At 53.0% G+C, this 17,304-nt stretch overlaps 1 protein-coding gene across 1 annotated transcript in view; it reads left to right on the forward strand.

The window, feature by feature from the left end:
- The first annotated feature begins 1,164 nt into the window (after positions 1–1,164).
- Hspg2 (heparan sulfate proteoglycan 2) overlaps positions 1,165–17,304 on the forward strand; it is a 97,135-nt gene continuing 80,995 nt past the window's right edge. The window contains exon 1 of the mRNA XM_055610927.1: positions 1,165–1,284. Within this exon, the coding sequence (XP_055466902.1) occupies positions 1,222–1,284 (63 nt within the window). The 5' untranslated portion in view covers positions 1,165–1,221. The remainder of the gene's footprint in view (positions 1,285–17,304) is intronic.

A 17,304-nucleotide genomic window follows, 5' to 3' on the forward strand; every position in this document is an offset into this window, starting at 1 on the left:
TGACTCAGACCGGGTCATGTCATCTAGTATCAAGCACTAGGATGAATGTATGAAAAAAGTGTAGAATATACAGGCTGGTGAGTATGTTAAAAAAAAACAAGTCATAAGCCTTAGTGTAAAATGTGTTAGGAACCGCTGTGTGAAAACGGGTATACGGACTAGAGAGATGGCTCAGTGAATAGAGAGATACTTGCCACCAAGCTCCATTACCTACCTAAATTAGGATCCCCTGAACCCACGTGGTGAGAGAACAATTTCCAAAACTCCTCTGACCTCCGCATGTGCCCTGTGGTATGTAACAGGCACAGGCACAGACAAGCGCACAGGCACAGAAAATAAACGGGTGATAAAGAACGCTTTATAGCTTGTTGGGACACTAGAGTCTGTAGAAATGTAAACAAAATGTAAACGTAAACATGAAGTCGAGGTGCGAGCACGGGAGTGTGTGTGAGGGTTAAGCAGTCTTGCAAGTGCTTGAGAGGCTTGTTAGTGAGAGAGCCTGTGAGCTGTGGGATTGACAGCTCGGTACTAGAGTCCTCCGCCTGGGCTCCAACCCATCGTTGTTCCGAAGCGGTAAGATTGACTTTTAACGAAGCTCCGTAAAGCACACACGTGATACACGTAACGTTATGAATGTGAAACCCTGTGAAAGCTGCGTGCTTGTGGGACCCCCTGAAGAGCTGTTTGCTGAGGACTCTGTGTGGAGCACGTGGTGTGAAGGAGCGGTGTGTGCGGAGGCCTCGATGCCCTGCCAGGTGGCGTCCCGGTCCCATCCCACACTCCAGGCCACGTCTGGAGTGGAGCCGGTTGGGCCTCAGCCCACATCGAGGGGGATTGGGGCCCAGACAAAGGCACAGTCGGTCGCGCCGCCGCTCCAGAGAGCCTAGCTCGCGGCCGGGAGGCGGGGGCCGAGGCTGAGGGGGCAGGGCCTAGTCTTGTGGGGGCGTGACAGGAGACACGGGGGCGGGACCTAGAGAATCGAGACGGGTTGGCTCGGGGGCGGAGCCTAATCGTGGAAGGCGTGGCTAGAGGCTTGGAGGTGGGGTCTAGGGCTTCTGAACTTGTTGCCTCGGGGGAGGAGCCGGCGGCCCGGGGGCGGGGCGTGCCCGGGAGGGCGGGGACGTGGGTGTGGGGGGGAGGCGAGCAGTCCGAAGGACTCGGCAGGACAGCAAGCGGGTGGCTGCGGGCGGCGCCGAGCTAGCCAGCGAACGAGGCCGGGCCATGGGTCGGCGGGCAGTGGTCTCGCTGCTGCTGGGGCTGCTGCTGCACGCGCGGTTGCTCGCGGTGAGTGTGCGTGGCCGAGGGCCGAGGGCTGGGGGCGCGCGCCAACTTGGCCGGGACACCGGAGGCTGCTCGGCTGGGACTCTGGCCCGGGACGGCCGCGCCCGCGTAGGACCCTGGGCTGGCACTGGCCAGCGCTACCCTGCAGCGTGGGGCTTTCCTAGGGCACGTCCCAGGGACCCACGGTGGAAGGTCAGGGGCCGTCCCTGCAGGCGTGGAAACCTGAGGGTCGCCGACCACGTTGTTCAGGCTCAGAGTCGCCTCTGAGGATGGCCTGGCCTGCAGTTCTGGGGCCCTGAAGGAGAAACTTCTAGCAGGGTGGGAACTTGGCAGGACAAGGGCATCCCTTTCTGCTGCCAACTTGGCAGAAGGGGCACTTCGTGGTGATGGGTACCCTGTCAGTCTTCGCTGGAACTTTACCATGCTATCCTCTGGGGGGGATTATAATCAGGCAGTCATAAGTAAAAACTTGGAACAAAACTGAACCTTGTGTGGAGCACCCCTGGACCCTGGAGTTCTCCGAGCTGTAAGCTAAATCAATCACTGCCTTGCACTGGGTCTCCGTGGGACGTTCAGAAAGCTGGTTAACCTTTAGGAGGTAGTCCCACGTGGGTAACGGGAACTCAGAATGGGAAACCTCAGGGCAGCTGGGCCTGCGTGGAGAGAGTGCTGAGGGCAGCGCCTGTTATGAGTGGGCCCCAAAGAAGCTAGGTTTCCCCGGCGTTCTCCCTGGGTCTCTGAAGTGGGATGCTGTCCGTTCCTTCACTTCAGCCCTTATTCTGTGCTCACCTGGGGCCACAAGGAGGAGAAGGCAACTCTTGAGTCAGGAATCCTAAGACCTGGAAGGCACTTGGCAGGAGAGGCCCAGAGGACCTGCGTGACCTCAAGGAGGGCTGGGTGGAGTGGGTGGACTGGCAGAGTATGGAAGATGAGGGTGGGGCACATCTGGGCCTGCTGTGGTGAGCCGCAGAGCCCAGGTACTCCTAGACAGTCTCTCTCCTCATTCCCTGTTCTCAGAGCCAGGAGGGTGACTTTTCCAACTGGGCCAGTGTTTACCCAGTGACTGATTCTCTGTCCTTGCTTGGCTAGCTCTCACCTCTGCCCTCCTGAGTCACTCCTTAACCTCCCACCAGTCCTGACCCCTCACTGTTTCTGCCGCACCCACACAACACCTCTCTTCCCCACCCTCCATCTAGGCAGCCTTCTTTTAATCTTCTGTCTGGCCTCTCACCCCAACACTATACAGCAGGGTGATGCCATTGTTCCCCATTCGGCCTGAACTTGTGGTTCCTAAAACTGAGTTTTCCTTCCCTCAAGGCAATGACCTAGACCTGGAATGCTATCTTCTCCTGCCCTCCCCTCAGCTATGCCCCCTGTTGAAGAGCTCCCTCATGCATGGGCCGCACAATGGCAGGAGTGGTGGGTGGAACTGTTTGCTGAGGGCCTGAGGAATTCTACTGAAATTCCCTGACTGCCACCATTGCCCTATCCCCTTGTTCATTCACCAAATCTTAATTGAGCAGCATTCCGTGACAGTCACTGGGAGTCCCCCAGGCTCATTCATTGGGAAGATATACTTTCCGCACAGCTATTGTGTGCCCGCCCATGGTAGGGCTGAGGCAGTTTGGGTGAGCTGGGACACGCCTTTCAGTGCCTTCTAGGACTCACACTGGTAGGCCACCATTCAGAGGGGAGAGCAGGCAACCCTGGAGAGATAAGATCATAGATGCTGCACAACAGTCACTTGGGAAGTCATCGTGGATCCACCCAAGCCCAGGGTTGGCCCCCCTTCCCCCGAAGAGCTTTTTTTAAGGGTCTGGGAGACCCAGTTTGAGTCCCAGCTTTTCAAGTCTGGGGTCCACATCTGTGAAATGGGTGGAGACACTGGCCGTGCCGTTTTAGTAAAATCAGTTTCCAGCCCTGTGTTCCAGCAGGCCTTGCCCACTGTCCTTGATCTCTTCAGCCCTTCAGTTTGATTCTAGGCAGTGGGAGGGGGGCAGCCTATACCAGGCCTCGGAGTCTAAGCCTCACTGGAGGCAAGGGCAGTGGTCTGTGGTTATGCAGGGGAGTAATTTCTGTTCTTGGGAAAGGATGGGGCCAGGCCTGGCTGACTCAGAGCCTGCCCTGGCCTGTTGACCCTTTTCTTCCTACTACAGTCTTAGCCCTTCCTTTCTTGGGCCCAGCCCCACTGTTGATAGTAGTCTTGAGGGGTGGCGGGAGTGATGACAGTGTTTTTCAGGCTGAGAGGGAAGTGGCTGAAATACCTGCTTCCTGCCTCCCTGGGAAGGCTGATGGTGGGAGCAGGGGAATTTCTTCTTCCTGGAGTGACCTCAGCCCTCTCCTCCACACAGCTGGCTATGCTGTCCCTCAGAGGTTACCCCCTTTGTTCCAGATCCTTGCCAGGGAAAAGACAGAGTTGAGGGTTGAGGGAGTGTGTGCACTGTGCATTAGGCTGCAGGACCTTCCTCAGAGTCTGGGCAGAGACTGGGACTGCAGAGGTGTAGTTCCCGCCAGCCCTGTCTCCCAGGCTGAGCTCTGGGTGTCTGAGGGAGTCGTCTGCGCCTTGCTCGGCTTGGCCCAGGCCTGTTCTCAGGATGAGCACAGGCAAGTTAGGAAATGTGGGCTTGAGTACCTGTCTGGGAGATGGTTTTTGAAAGGTGCTTGAAGGCGAGTAGGTTCAGGGTTTAGAAGAAGATCTTCGGTGCAGGCCAGACAGTGGTAAAGTTCTGCAGATGACTGAGGGACACTGAAGTGTCTCAGCAAATTCTCACATTGCTTCTGCTGTCCCCCGCCTCCCACCCCGCAAACACCTCCCCTCCTACTGAGAACTAGAGCAGAGCCCTACCTTGTACAGTTCATAGGCCGCATTCCCTCTGGGACTCTGTTGCCCAGTCCCCTCTTTTGTGCTTTACTCACTAGGTTTCTGGTCTGTTTTGGGTTTTTCTTTGCTGGTTTCTTCTTTTCAGAGAACATTTAAAAATTCTCCGACAATGCGTCTGTTGTATGTTTTTGTTTTTGTTTTTGTCATTTTTGTCTCTCCGTTATTTTCCCTCACTCTTTGTTTGTTTCTTTCTCTTTTGGTATGTTTTAGACAGAGTTTTATGCATCTCAGGCCTGCTTGCCTCAAACTGACTGTGTTAAAGGATGGCTTCAAACTCCTGGCCCTATGCCTTCCTTGTCTGAGTACTAGGTTATAGGCTTCAGCCACTGTGCCTGGTTAAGGCTTTTGTCTCTTGAAGGTACTAAACACACAACTACCTCAGGACTTTTGTGTCTGCTGTTTCTTCCTCAGCTTAAAACACTTGTCTCTGAATCCACAGGATCCTTTTGCCTCCTCTCCTTTAGCTCCTAATAATTCTGCCCTGTCCCTCCCATCCCCCTGTACCCCTTTCCCCATCCTCACATGCCACCCCCCCAGCACTGAGAATCAAACCCAGGGCTTCTCACCTATAATCATATGTTCTATGCTGAGCCCCACCCTCAGCCCTGTTGCTGCTTTCTTCTTCTTCTTCTTGTTACTATCTACCATGAATCTATTCACTTGTTTATCCATCTCCTCTGTTTCGTTTAAGTTCCATGATACAAGACCCCATCTGGTTTTTTGTTGTTGTTGTTTTTCAAAATTATATTTATTTATTTTCTCTCTGTGTGTATGTGTGGTGGGAGTGGTGCATGTGTGGAGGTCAGAGGACAACTTGTTATAACTGGTTATCTCCCATGTTGTGGGTCCCAGGGATTGAACTCAGGCTTGGCCACAAACACCCTTAGCTGTTGAGCCATCTCACTGGCCCTCTTATCTGATTTTTGTTTGTTTTACTTGGTTTCTATTTTTATTCATTTCTTATCATGCATCAATATTTTCAATTAATATTCTTAATTAAATTTGTTCTTTGACAGTTTCATGCACAAACTAATACAAACTAGCCATTTTCACCCTGACTCTCTCTTATCTCCCCTGTCTACCCAAGCCCCCATCCCTTCTGACTCTCGTGTCTGTTTGTTTTGTGACCCACTGAGTTTAACCAAGGCTATGTGTGTGACCATGGGCTTGGAACTCTCCATTGGAAGCTAGTGGGCTCAGCAGTGGACACATAGTTGAAGACAGAGATTCCCTGTCTCCCAGAAACTATCAACAGCCAGAGCCTCAGCAGCGAAGGGGTTGCCTTCTAAGTCCCCACTCCAGCCATGACTGATCTGTGACAGGGCCATGACTGATCTTGTGCAGGGCTCAGTGCTGGTAACTGTGCCACCTGTTTTGTCAACTGGCATAGTCAGCGCTCCATAAGGGCATTTGTTGAAATGCCACTAAGCTGTGACAACTAGTATGGTCCTGAGAGCCTGAGCAGAGAAAATTGGGGCACAGAGAGGGTAGGGGACCTGCACGCTTGCCTACTCAAAGAGTCAAGCTGAAGGTAGGCAAAGCTCCCCAGACACTGTACAGAGCCCCACCTGCCTGTAGCCACCATCAGATTCTTAAAATGTATTATATGTATTAAGTATGTGGTGGTGTGTGTGTGATGAGAAGACTGTTCTCTCCTACCACGTGGTTCCTGGAGATCAGATTCAGGACTTCAGGCTTGTGTCCAGGCCCCTTCAACCCACTGAGCCATCTCCCAGGCTCCACCATCACAATTTAATGAAACTTGTCACTGATGTCATTATCAGTAAGAACCCTGGTCTCAGGTGGGACAGGGGTTACTTCAGGCAAGGCACAGTGGTGACACAGGCTCAGGACGGCTGTGTCTCGATGACTGTGGATCTCCTGGCAATGCCAGGAACTGGACTCTGGGCCAATCATTTGTAGGTTTGTTAATTTATTTCTTCATCGAATAGTCCCTGAGGTCCTGTCGACAGATGAATGAAGCTAGGGGCCAGGCTCTAAAGACCGGTTCTGTAGGATATGAAAGGTTTCTGCCTTGGCTTGCTGCTCATGATGAGGGAATTATATGCCCCTAGGTCCCACTGACCTGCAGGGAGCCTTTGCTTGTTCCTCAGTTCCTCCCTGGGGTCTGGAGGTTAGGATGAATTTGAAGAGGCCTGAGGACTGCCTGGCCTTGGGGTGAGAGCTGTGGGTGGGATTTGGAAAGATATGGATGATGAATCAGAGGCAACTTGGAGGCCAGACCTCTGAATTCTGGACCTTCTGAGTTTGGGATGAAATGGGTGGGCTCCCAGCCCTGGCCTTTCTCTCCTCTCCTGGTCCAGTTCCAGCTGTGAGGACCAGGCTGGAGGAGGATAGGGAATGAGGCCCAGCTCCCCAGCGGCTTTCTAACAGTCTGCCCGCGTCGTCTTCTTTCTCTCCCTCCTGCTCCTGTCAAGGGCTAGGGGAGCTGGGTTAAGGATCTCTGCCCTTTTGTAAGCCTGCCCCAGCCCAGAGCTTGGCCTCTTTGGCCCTGCCACCCCCTCCTGATCTCAGAGCCTGGAGCTGGCTGACTGAAACCCAGAAGTATGTGTGGAACTCACTTCGCGGGGAGCCGCCAGCCTCACTACCCAGTCTGGTGGCGTCAGGCAGTGTCAATATCGGCCTAGAGAGGGGTGTGGCTCATGGCTGCCTGGGTGGGGGCTGGCCTTGGGGGGGGGCTCCATCATGAAAGCCCCAAGAACAAGGTGGCTCTTTGAAGCTTGGGAATGTGAGGCCTTTGAGTCTGAGCTGACACACCAGAATCGTGCTTGCCCCCTTCCTGTGATGCACACTTGGGCCAGGGCTGCTAGGACATTTCAGCATCCTAGGAGCATTTACGACATCCTTAGGACTAACCAGTAGTGCCTTCTTCCTTGGGACACAGAGGAGGGCTCGCTACTGCTCTGGGTTTTCAGGGACGCTTGTCACACAGAGGCTGACAGTGTGGGTTAGACTTGGTGAGTGAGCCAGTGGCATGACTGGTAAACAGTCTCTAAATGGCAGCTGCTGGCGGGTGTGTATCACACTTAAAATTCATTTAACAAATATTTATGGAGCATCATCTCCATACTTGACCCTGTTCTTGATGCTAAGTTTGCAGCAGAGAATAAAAGAAGTCAAATTCTCATCCTTCTGTATCTCATGTTTTAGCCAGTGCAGAAGCCAGTCACACTCAGAGGGGAAAGTGAAGCAAAGGAAGGTTGTAGAGAGTGTGGATGTTAGGTAGGAAAGGCCCTGATAACATACTGGAGAGCGGAAGGAAGTGAAGGTGGGCAGATGTCTGGGAAAAAGGTCAGTGTGAGGCCTGGAGGTGAGGGTGTGACTGGCATAGCTGTGGAACAGCACCATTGGGGGGTAGGAAGTGAGATGCAGATGAAGGACTGGCAAAGGAATGGCACAGCCTTGGCTACAGCAAAGGCCTGGGGTTTTGAAGGGTCCCTGATGGATTTAAAAATATATATATTTTTCATAAACATGTGTATGTGTCTGTGTAAACAGAGAGACCAGAAGAGGGTGTCATAGCCCCTGGAGCTGGAGTTACGGGTGGTTGTGAGTTGCCTGATATGGGTGCGGAGAACCAAACTTAGGTCTCTTCAAGAGCAGCATTTGCTCTTAACTGCTGAGCCACTTCTCTCATTCTCCAACCTCCGTGTTTTAACAGCATGGCTGTGGTTGCTGTGAAGGTCAAGAGCAAAAGCAAGGCATTTGTAGCCTAGAACAGACATGACTGGAGCTAGTAACAGACCCATAGATGGAGAGAACTGTTTGAATATCCAATACATCTTGAAAGCTGGGCTCACGGGGTTAATTGATGGACTGGGGCTGGGTAGGATAGAAAGAGTGGAGCATGGGAGGGCTCCAGAGGCTCAGGCCTGAGCATCCAGAAGGAGAGAGTTGCCATGGAATCATGGGTGAACAGGGAACTGCATGGAGGAAGACGGACTGTGGTAGGTAGTGGAGGGGCAGTGTGGGCTGGGGGTGACCAATGTCAAGGCCAGTACCCACTGGGCTTCTCCAGCCACTGAACCCCTTTCTGCCCAGGCTGGGGCTTTTGTGGTAACCTGGGTCAGAATGAAGTGCACTTGTGTCTGCTTGTGGGACTCACCAGTAGGGATTCCTTAGAACCCACAGCCAAGTCCCTGGTTTGTGTTGTCTGTGGAGAATGCATTTATGAAGCACCGTGAGGTCAGGGACTTGGCTTTCCTTGTTGTGGTTTGCCAGGCACTAGGCAGATAGCTGGCAGACACTGGTCCAGTGAATAAGGTCTTGGCTTTATAGAAGGCCAGGAAGAAGAGTCTTCCTTGGGCCCTGGGCTCGGTTAGATGAGCCAGCTTCCCGTTGCTCTGTGTTGTGGCCCAGAGGGTGTGGGATACACTATGATAACCAGTCTACCATCTTTTCCTTGTCTGTGTCCTCACTGAAATTTCTTCCTCTGGGTGTGTGGTACAGGGTAAGGAGTAAGCTCAGAAGAGGCTGCTTTTGATTCTGTAGCTTATCCCTGGCTGGCTGTATGACCTTACACTGAGTTGCTGAATCTCTCTGACCCTTGGGTCAGTTTTGAAATAAGCAATGTCTGTTTTGTGGTGGTTAGGGGTTGACCAGATGGATATACTTGGAATATGGTATGTGTTGGATAGCCAGCGGCTGCTAGGCTTGTTCTTACCCCGTGTAAGACCAGCATGCTGTTTGATGTAGGATTCCTAGTGCCTGTGGCATGTCCTGTTCCTCTGAACCAGGGGGTGGGAAGGACCCCGGGCTTGTTGAAGTCATGGTTTCTTCTTCCTTTCTCAAGCCCCGATTACAACTGTGCTCGATCTGTCACTGCCCCAAGCTGAGGCCACAGCTGCAGGACAGAGTCCACCCTCTACCCTGACTGCTCCTTCCTGGAGGGGGAAAAGAATGGGGGGGTCACACCCCAGGGTGTGGCTTGGGAAAGGCTGGGGCTTCTAGATAAATCCGTCCCCTTCCCAGCTGTATGCAGTCCGTAGGCTCTGAGCAACAGAAGGTGTGGCCAAATGGCTCCCATGGGTGCAGAGAGGATGTTTGAGCATCTTGAGAGGAACAGGAGAGGGGGTGTCCTGGGACCCTATCCCAGCACAATCCCTGGCTTTCATGCTTAGCCTGGAGAATGCAGAACCTTGCCCAGGGAGCACAGAACAAGGCTGTAGCACAACCGTTTTTTCCATGACAGGAGCACCACACAGCTTTGAATCTATACTTGTAGGCTCTCAGAGTCAGTGGGATTAGGGAGAAAGAGGGACTCAGGGGTGCATGATCTTGCCCCTTGGGCGAGGTTTGAAGCAGACAGCCCTCTCTGCCTACCAGGGTGGGTCACACCCAGGTATTTCATTTTTAACTCTTGACATCTTTCCCAGCTCCCTCAACTTCTGGTTGCTGGGAAGGGGAGGCCGCCAGGGGCTTGGCAAGGGGAGGCCTTCAGAGGTGGCCCGGGGTGACCTCCACAGATGCTTCATCTAGGGCTAGTCTGGGAATTCCCAGCTGCCTCTGGCCCCTTCCCAGCCCACCTCTCCCATAAAGGAGCCAGCCCAGCCCCCACCTCCTGGCAGCCCCTCCTAACCGCTGACTCATCCCTGTCCATGTTTGGTGGTTCCAGTTTTCAAATAGTTGGGAACTGGGATCATGCCTCTCGTTGGAGCCCTGCTGGACGGGTGCGTTTAGACTGTGGCTTCATAAATCCAAGCCCCAGTGGCCTCTGTCACTTTCACAACTCACCACCCACTTTTGCCTTCTGCCTTCCTGTGAGCCTGGGGCCAGAAGGACAGAGACCCGGAGTTCCCTGAAGATGGGTTGGTCCCTTCTCTGATCTAGGATCCCCTGGTTGCCTAGATCACTAGCCTCTGTTTAGTAGTATTCACGCCTTCTTGATTAAAGCTATCTCCCTTGAGAGGCAGCGTGGCACAGGGCCTTGTCCTTATGGCCTTCCTCTCATTCAGCCCTTCCTACTTACTGTCTGTGGGCCTTGTTTTATCTCAATGGGGCAAACTGAGACACAGAATGGCCCAGCACCTATCCAGGCTGTAGCACCCTGGGTGTGGAACCCAGGTTATCTGACCCCATAGTTTTCATCCCTTCCTCCGTGGGTCAAGCTTAGTAGTTCTAGAAGGGATTACAGGAGCAGGTTCATCTTGGCAAGCATCTGAGCAAGGTTTGTCTTGTATGTCGGGGTCCTGCCACATGGGTCTAGCTGGCTCCTGCTTCTCAGATTTGGTTATCTTTCCCCTGGACTTCTATCTTAACCCTGGTAATGTTTCCCAGGGAAAGACGTGTGATCCTTACCTGCGTGCTTCTTAGCCAGGCCCAAGCTCCCCACTGGGCTTCTTGCAACTAGTGGGTACAGCCAGACTATGTGGCCTCAGTACAGAGAGATTGAGTGATATACCATGTACGCACAGGAATCTACAGAGGAGTTCCAACCTGTCATTTAAACACCCAGGCCACCTGTTTATACATTCATTTATTCAGTCATTCACTGAACACAGTAATATACCATATTTCCTAGCTGGGGAGTAGCTCCGAAAACAGTGACCTGCCCAAGAACCCAGAGCCAGAGGTAAGGCTAGCATCACCACCTCCTGAAAAGAGGAGTTGGAGGCTGCGTTCCTGCTCTGCAGGAACCTTTGGCTTGGGAGAGGCAAGACCCATGAGCCTCAGAATGGCCCAGTATGGCCCAGCTCAGAAGCTAATCATTCATAGCAAGCTGCCCCGCTGGTGGGTGAGGAAGAGACCAGTTTGGCTCCTGTTGTGAGGACCAGCTTCCTGGAGGAAGTGGCCCTGAAAACAGAGTGGGTTTGGATATGCTTAGGGAAGAGGAAGCATCAGGCAGAGCTCCCAGCCACCACAGCCCCCTCAGCCTAGATCCTGTTGTCCCCATTGTATTGGATCTGCAGGAACTGGAAGGAAGGACTCCTTGCCTGCTGCTGGAGCTGTTAAAGCTGAGGAAAGAATGAGAGGAAGTCCCCAAGATAGCTGAGGGTGACATCCACTTCAGCACCCCTCCCCCACTACCTAGCCAGACAACTAGGCACGAGGTCAAGGCCTGGTCCCCACTTGGCCACAGCCACATCTCATTCTCTTTGCTGAGACTCCTTTTCCCTGTTCTCCCAATGGGCTACAAGTTTCTTGCTCCAGGAGTAAGTGGTAAAATGTTCTCAAGCCCTGGGTGGTCCCTTGGAATACCCTCCTGGCCATCACCTCTGTCACGTCCTCCTTCCTTGGTGCTACCAGCCCTTAAGTGCTGAGCCCAGAAACAAATGAGGGTCTGGGACTGTTCTGTGTGCCCTTACACATCCTTGAACCTTTTTTGTCTAGGTCCTGAGGTGATCTGACCCCTGACCTCTGTGTCCTATGGTCCCTGATATTGGACAAACAGCCAAGGTCACTGTTGTATCTGGCAGATTAAGAGCCTCAAGAGTCCCAGCAGCATGTGAGGCTCAGGGCAAACCTTAGATTCTGGGAACCTAATCTCTAGATGCAAAACTGGGCCATTCATTCATTCATTCATTCATTCCATCTACAAAACTCCACAAAGTGGCCTCTCTGCCAGGTCTGACACATGGCTAAAAGGAGCCGCCAGTCTGCTGGGGAGAGGGTCAGAGAGAGGATGCTGCCAGGAGAAAGCCTAGAGGAGTCTAGAGTCTCTCCAGGATGCCTCAGCTCCTCTTTCCTCCTCTCTCCCTGCTAGTCTATTCCAGTGAGCTGTGGGGGGAGGGGGTGGACCCTGGGATTGCTAGAACAGAGGAGACGATTCTTGGGGAGGGATGGGAGCTGGCTTCACTGTGAGTCTCAGGACGTGAAGAAAAAAGGAGCGATTTATACAGAGTCTGGGCATTTCCTTTTAGGGTGATGGGAAGTGACCATCAGACCTCAGGTTGGGATAAGGCCCAGTAATGAAGGAGGCTAGGTGGCTGAGGCAGGAGGATGTCAGGCTTCTGGCCCATCTGGACTATAAAAGACAACAGCTGGGAATGTTGTCACAGGCCTGTACCAGTACTTGGAAGTGGATGCAGGAATATTAGGGAATCCAAGGACAGCCTGGGCTTGATGAGACCCTGTCTTTAAAAGAAGGAAGGAAGGGGAGCGATAGGAGGTTGGAGTCCTCAGTGCCTTTTCCCTTCTCTCCATTTTCCTAGATGAGACAGAGGTCAATTCAAACCTAGAACTGAGGTGTGGAAATGCCAGGAAAGGGTTAAGCGGGCCCAGTAAGGGGAGGGAACCAGGACACTGGGATAGGAATTTTTGTGATAAGATCAAAGCCTGCAAGCTGCCTGGGCCTCACCTCTGTTTCACCTGAGCAGTTGGAGGGAATTCTCCAGACCAGAGGACCTGGCCTCCCAGGGGATGGGGTGGGGGAGGGGTCCCACCCTCCTGCTTGCCACACTCACTCCTGACTCACAGCTTCCTACGTCCTGGTGCTGTCCCCCACCCTCCATGAGACCCACCTCTGCAGCCCCTCCCCCCCATAAGGGCCCCTTCTTGCCCTGGCAGATGCTAGAAGCTCCAAGAGCCACCTGTACTGGGCACCTAAGGTGTGCCCTCTCCAGCAGCTCACCCCTGTTCTGCTGTCTCAGCCCCTCTCGAGCTTGGGCAGGGGTCTGAGACTAGGTCACTTAAACCAGAAATAGGAAAGTAGTCAGGCAGAAGTACGCCACACGGTCCAGAAGTCCAGAAAAGAGCCCCAAGGACCCTTTACAATAGGCTGTTAGCTTCCCTGACCCCAAGTTCTGCAGGTTGCACTTTGAGGCTGTGTGATGGAAAAATCAGGCGCGATACTGAGAACCCACCTGGCTCTAACTTGGTGCCCTGGGGCTAATAGATTAGCCTCTCTGGCCCTCATCTGTCAGGTAGACGTGGTAATAACTATTTTGCAGGGTTTTTGAAGACTAGAGGCCATATAAATCACCGCCAGCCAGAACAAAGCTTTCACACCCAGCAGGAGCTGTTACTTTATGCTTTTCTTGTTTCACTTTAAGATTGCCCCTTGTCCTACAAGAACTGCAGTTTGCATTCCTTCACTTTGGGGAAGCTTCAAGCTGTAGGTCAGTCCTTGCTAAGAGACTTTTTTGTTATACCCTCCAGGCACCTGCTAGCCCCGCCCACTAGGCCTGGTGATGGACCACAGGTAAACCATGAGTTGCCTAGTTGCCTCACTGACCTAGTTGTGCAGCTGCAGCATGTCCAAGAGGCAGACGGGGAGGGACTGGCCACGCCATGCTTGCTGCGAGATCTGCCTCACTTTTATACCCCGTCCTGCCTGGTTAATGATCACTTGAGGCTCCAGTGGAGTGCCAGTCCTCCCGGCTCCCTAACCACCACGTCTGCAGTCTGGGCGTTCCCCTCTTTAATGTGGCAGTCCTGATCCGGGACCCTGGGGTGAAGGGGATTCTGAGTCACAGCCTGTGCTCCTGGGAGCTTGGAGCCATAATATCAGGGTGAATTGTGGTTGTTGTCTGTGTACACATACACCAGGCAAGAAGGCTCCTTCTAACACTGAAACTCTAACAGGCTCCTCAGAGGCCCCCTACAGGGGGTTTCTCTGGGGGGAGGTTTGGGACAGGGAGACTTGGCTCCCCTCACCCACCTGCCTGTTCTGGGCTGTGTGACCTTGGGTAAGGAAAGAATATCTTCTCACCTCCCAAAAGGGGAGTGCTGGCCCCGTCTTGTGCCGGAAGTGTTTGGGCCATAATTAAGAGCTACGCAACTACTGTCTGTAGCAGGGCTTACATTTAAGGAGAAAGTGAAAGTTGAAGCCTAGTGGGGTAATCAGGGCAACAGCCAACTGTGCACGAAAGGGCTTAGGAGTAGGAGGGACAATGGGGACATCCCAGGAGCATGCTTGAAAAGGGCAGGTGGGGGCTGAGACGTGGCTCAGTTTGTAGAGTGTTTGCCAAGTATACACAGAGCGCTGAGTTCAATCCCCGGAGCTGCCTAAGCCGGGCATGGTGGTGTATGCCTGCAGTCCTGGCACTCTTCATTGTAATCTCTCACAGCTTCAGATGTCCCTCCTCTCTCCCTAGTCTCCTCTCCCCTCTCTCACCCCCCCCCCCACTCCCCAGATTCCCTCCTTGCCCTGGCGGGTGCTGAAGGGAGATGGAGGCAGGAGGATTATAAATTTAACATCATCCTCAGCTATATAGAAAGTCAGGCTAGCCTGGGCGACATGAGACATGAAATTTCCTTCCAAAAAAGGGGAGGATGGGGGACTAAGTAGGAGTAGGGCTGGAGCCTCCTTTAGTCCTCCAGCGTGCTTGCTCCTGGACTGGGTCCCTGGGGCTGGAGGAGGGGCGGACTATTTATTCTAGGGCCATTAGGGCATTCCCCCATTCTGGCAACTGCTATTTTGAGAGCCCCGGGGAGCAGGGGCTCTGGTTAAATTAGGCAATGTTGTTTCAGGAGGAATGTGTGAGCCTAGTCACCTGGGCTGCAGGGATAGCAAGAGGGGAGGCGGGTCACTCTGCAGAAAATGACAGTTTAGAGCAGAGCAGTTCGGTGCTCTTTACATGAGTGATGGAGAGGAACCAGCTGGAAACCACACTGGGGTGGGGGACTCTTTGGGCTGGCCTGGTGAGGAGCAGGGTTGAGGGCTGGGCTCCACAGCCCCGTGCTTGTGACTGCTGCCTGACGTGGGTGGGGTTTGCAGTGGTGTGATGCGTGGGAAGGCTGGATGGGCAGTCTTGGCCTTGAATCCTGCTTCTGCCTCTCTCTAGCCTCAGCCTCCCAGGCAGGCCACTGGCCCTCGTGGTCCAGTGAAAGAAACCCTTTGTGGAGGGCTCAGTGCAGTCTGAGCCCTTTGTGGCCTTGTGATGGCAGGGCTGTGTACCTGGCAGGTGGGCCTCACCTAGGAGATCTTCAGGAATGCCACCTCAGTTCCAGCCCAGACCTACTAAATCCAAGACAAATGTCCCCAAGGTTCCTAAGGTGGCGGGAGAAGCCCTGCTTTGCTAGCCACCCTGTTTCACGTTGGAAAGCACCCTGTGGTATAGGGATGAGCAGAGGCTGTGAAAACTGAGCGGAACCAGCCATGCTCTCCTCCCCTCCTCGGGGCGGGGTTCAAGGGATGGGAAGTCAGATCCCCCACCCCCACCCCCCACTCAGGCCAACACAGGACACTCTCCTTCACCCCCAGCCTTGATTCCCCCAGGTATCTGGTGTCTCCCTGAGTCACTTCCAGTGTATCTACCTCTGTCCCAAAAAAGGAGGTCTGTGGTGGTAACAGCGCCTTCTCTCATAGGCAGGCAGGAAAAGAAGAAATGCAGGCAGGAAAAGAAGAAATGTAGAAGGAAGAAGGACAGCCCGAGAGGGCCTTGATGAACCCCACCTCTGTGTCCCCTCCCCATCACTGCTGTGTGCTTCCCTCTCCTCCCCCTCCCCCCCCCCCCCGCACTGAGTCTGCCCAGCAAAAAGTATTTGAGGCACAGTGGGGGTGCTGTCTAATCCGTCACCTCAGAAAGTGAAATCAACCTGGCAGTTATTTATGTAGCCAAGTGGTGCCCTCTTTTCTTGATTTCGATTTTCTATCCCAGGGGCTGTAGCTTCCCTGGTAGAATATTTACCTAGCGCGCATGAGGCCCTGGGTTCACTCCTCGGCATTGTACACAGTCGGACATAGTGTTGCATGCCTATAATCCTGGGGTTGCCATGAGTTTGAGGCCATCCTGAGCTACATAATAAGACCCTGTCTTATTTGGGGGGCGGGGGGGGGGGGGAAGAAGAAAAAGAAAGAAAGAAAAAAAAAAACTAAGCAACCTGTGTATCTATTTTAAATATGTATGTTTTGGGGCTGGCAAGGTGACATGGTGGAAAGAAAGAACCATCTCCTGAAAGCTGTCCTCTGACTTCCGCTGTCCTCTGACTTCCACAAGCCTGTCATAGCGTGCACTCATACACAGACACATGCACACGCACAGTAAATAAATGCATTGTAAACACATTATATAAAGCCAAGGGGTGGTGGCGCACGCCTTTAATCCCAGCACTCAGGAGGCAGAGGCAGGTGGATCTCTGAGTTCCAGGCCAGCCTGGTCTGCAGAGCGAATTCCAGGACAGCTACACGGAGAAAGCCTGTTTCAAAAAAAAAAAAAAAAAAGTAAATATTGTACATACACACACATATATACATATGCATGCATATGTGTAATGAATTAGACAAACAAACAGTCCTGCTTTCCAAAGGGCTGTGGCTCCAAAAAAGAGCAACTCAAATGACTGTAATTAGGATCCAGTCTCTCTTGCTGTAAGGTACAAATGGAGGCCTAGAGATGTGTAAGACAGAAAGGTGTCAGAGATCTCAAAGCAGAGGCTGCAGCTAAGCTGGCCTTGGGGTGGTGGGCATATTGAGTGGGGAATACAGCATCCCATATGGAACCATATCCATAAAGCCCCAGGGGCCCTACATTCCTCAGAGCAGGTACCATCCAGTTTTGTGGCCCACATGGGATCTAGGGTGATGCAGAAGGACACACAACAACGTGTTCTTGCAAGAAAAAAGTCCCTATGCCCACAGGGATTTGGACTCTCACCAGCTGGGATATTCCATCATCTCTCTCTGCCCTTTCTTCATGTCAGAAGAATCAAAGTCCTTTTATAGATGGCCGCCAGAACTTCTGGTCTGTGTGTGATAACCCTTGTGGCTGGCAGAACTGGGATGGAAAGCAAAGGGACTTGATATCTTGATTAACGAGGTGGCCTTATCTCCCGAGCATGTATGATTTCCGTTAGACTTGCCCGGTGCCGCTGACAATAACCCTGGGTGGGGAGCACTGGGTTGGGGCCAGGCACGCACTCCCGTCTACTCTGTGGATGGAGGCTGCTTCTCCTGCAGCCTTGGCTCGCTCTGGGCATGGTGATGGCGCTGTAGGCAGTTGTCTTCTGTGGTAGCCTGGAGCCATACATGACTGTTTAAAAATGAGACTTAGTAAAAGAAGGTTAAAGATTCTGAAGTATATTGTCTCCGTTCATGTGCTTCGTGACACGTCCTCAGTAGTCAAATGTGGTTAAGTGGCCCCTGAACTGGATGGCTCAGGAGCAGGACCCTGCCATGTTGGCAAAAAGCTGTCTGATGTGTTCCAGAAAATACCGTGTGTCTTTATCTAGGCGCTGCCCAG

This window comes from Psammomys obesus, unplaced genomic scaffold (assembly GCF_907164565.1).
Source record: "Psammomys obesus unplaced genomic scaffold, mPsaObe1.curated_primary_1811, whole genome shotgun sequence".
Classification (NCBI taxonomy): domain Eukaryota; kingdom Metazoa; phylum Chordata; class Mammalia; order Rodentia; family Muridae; genus Psammomys; species Psammomys obesus.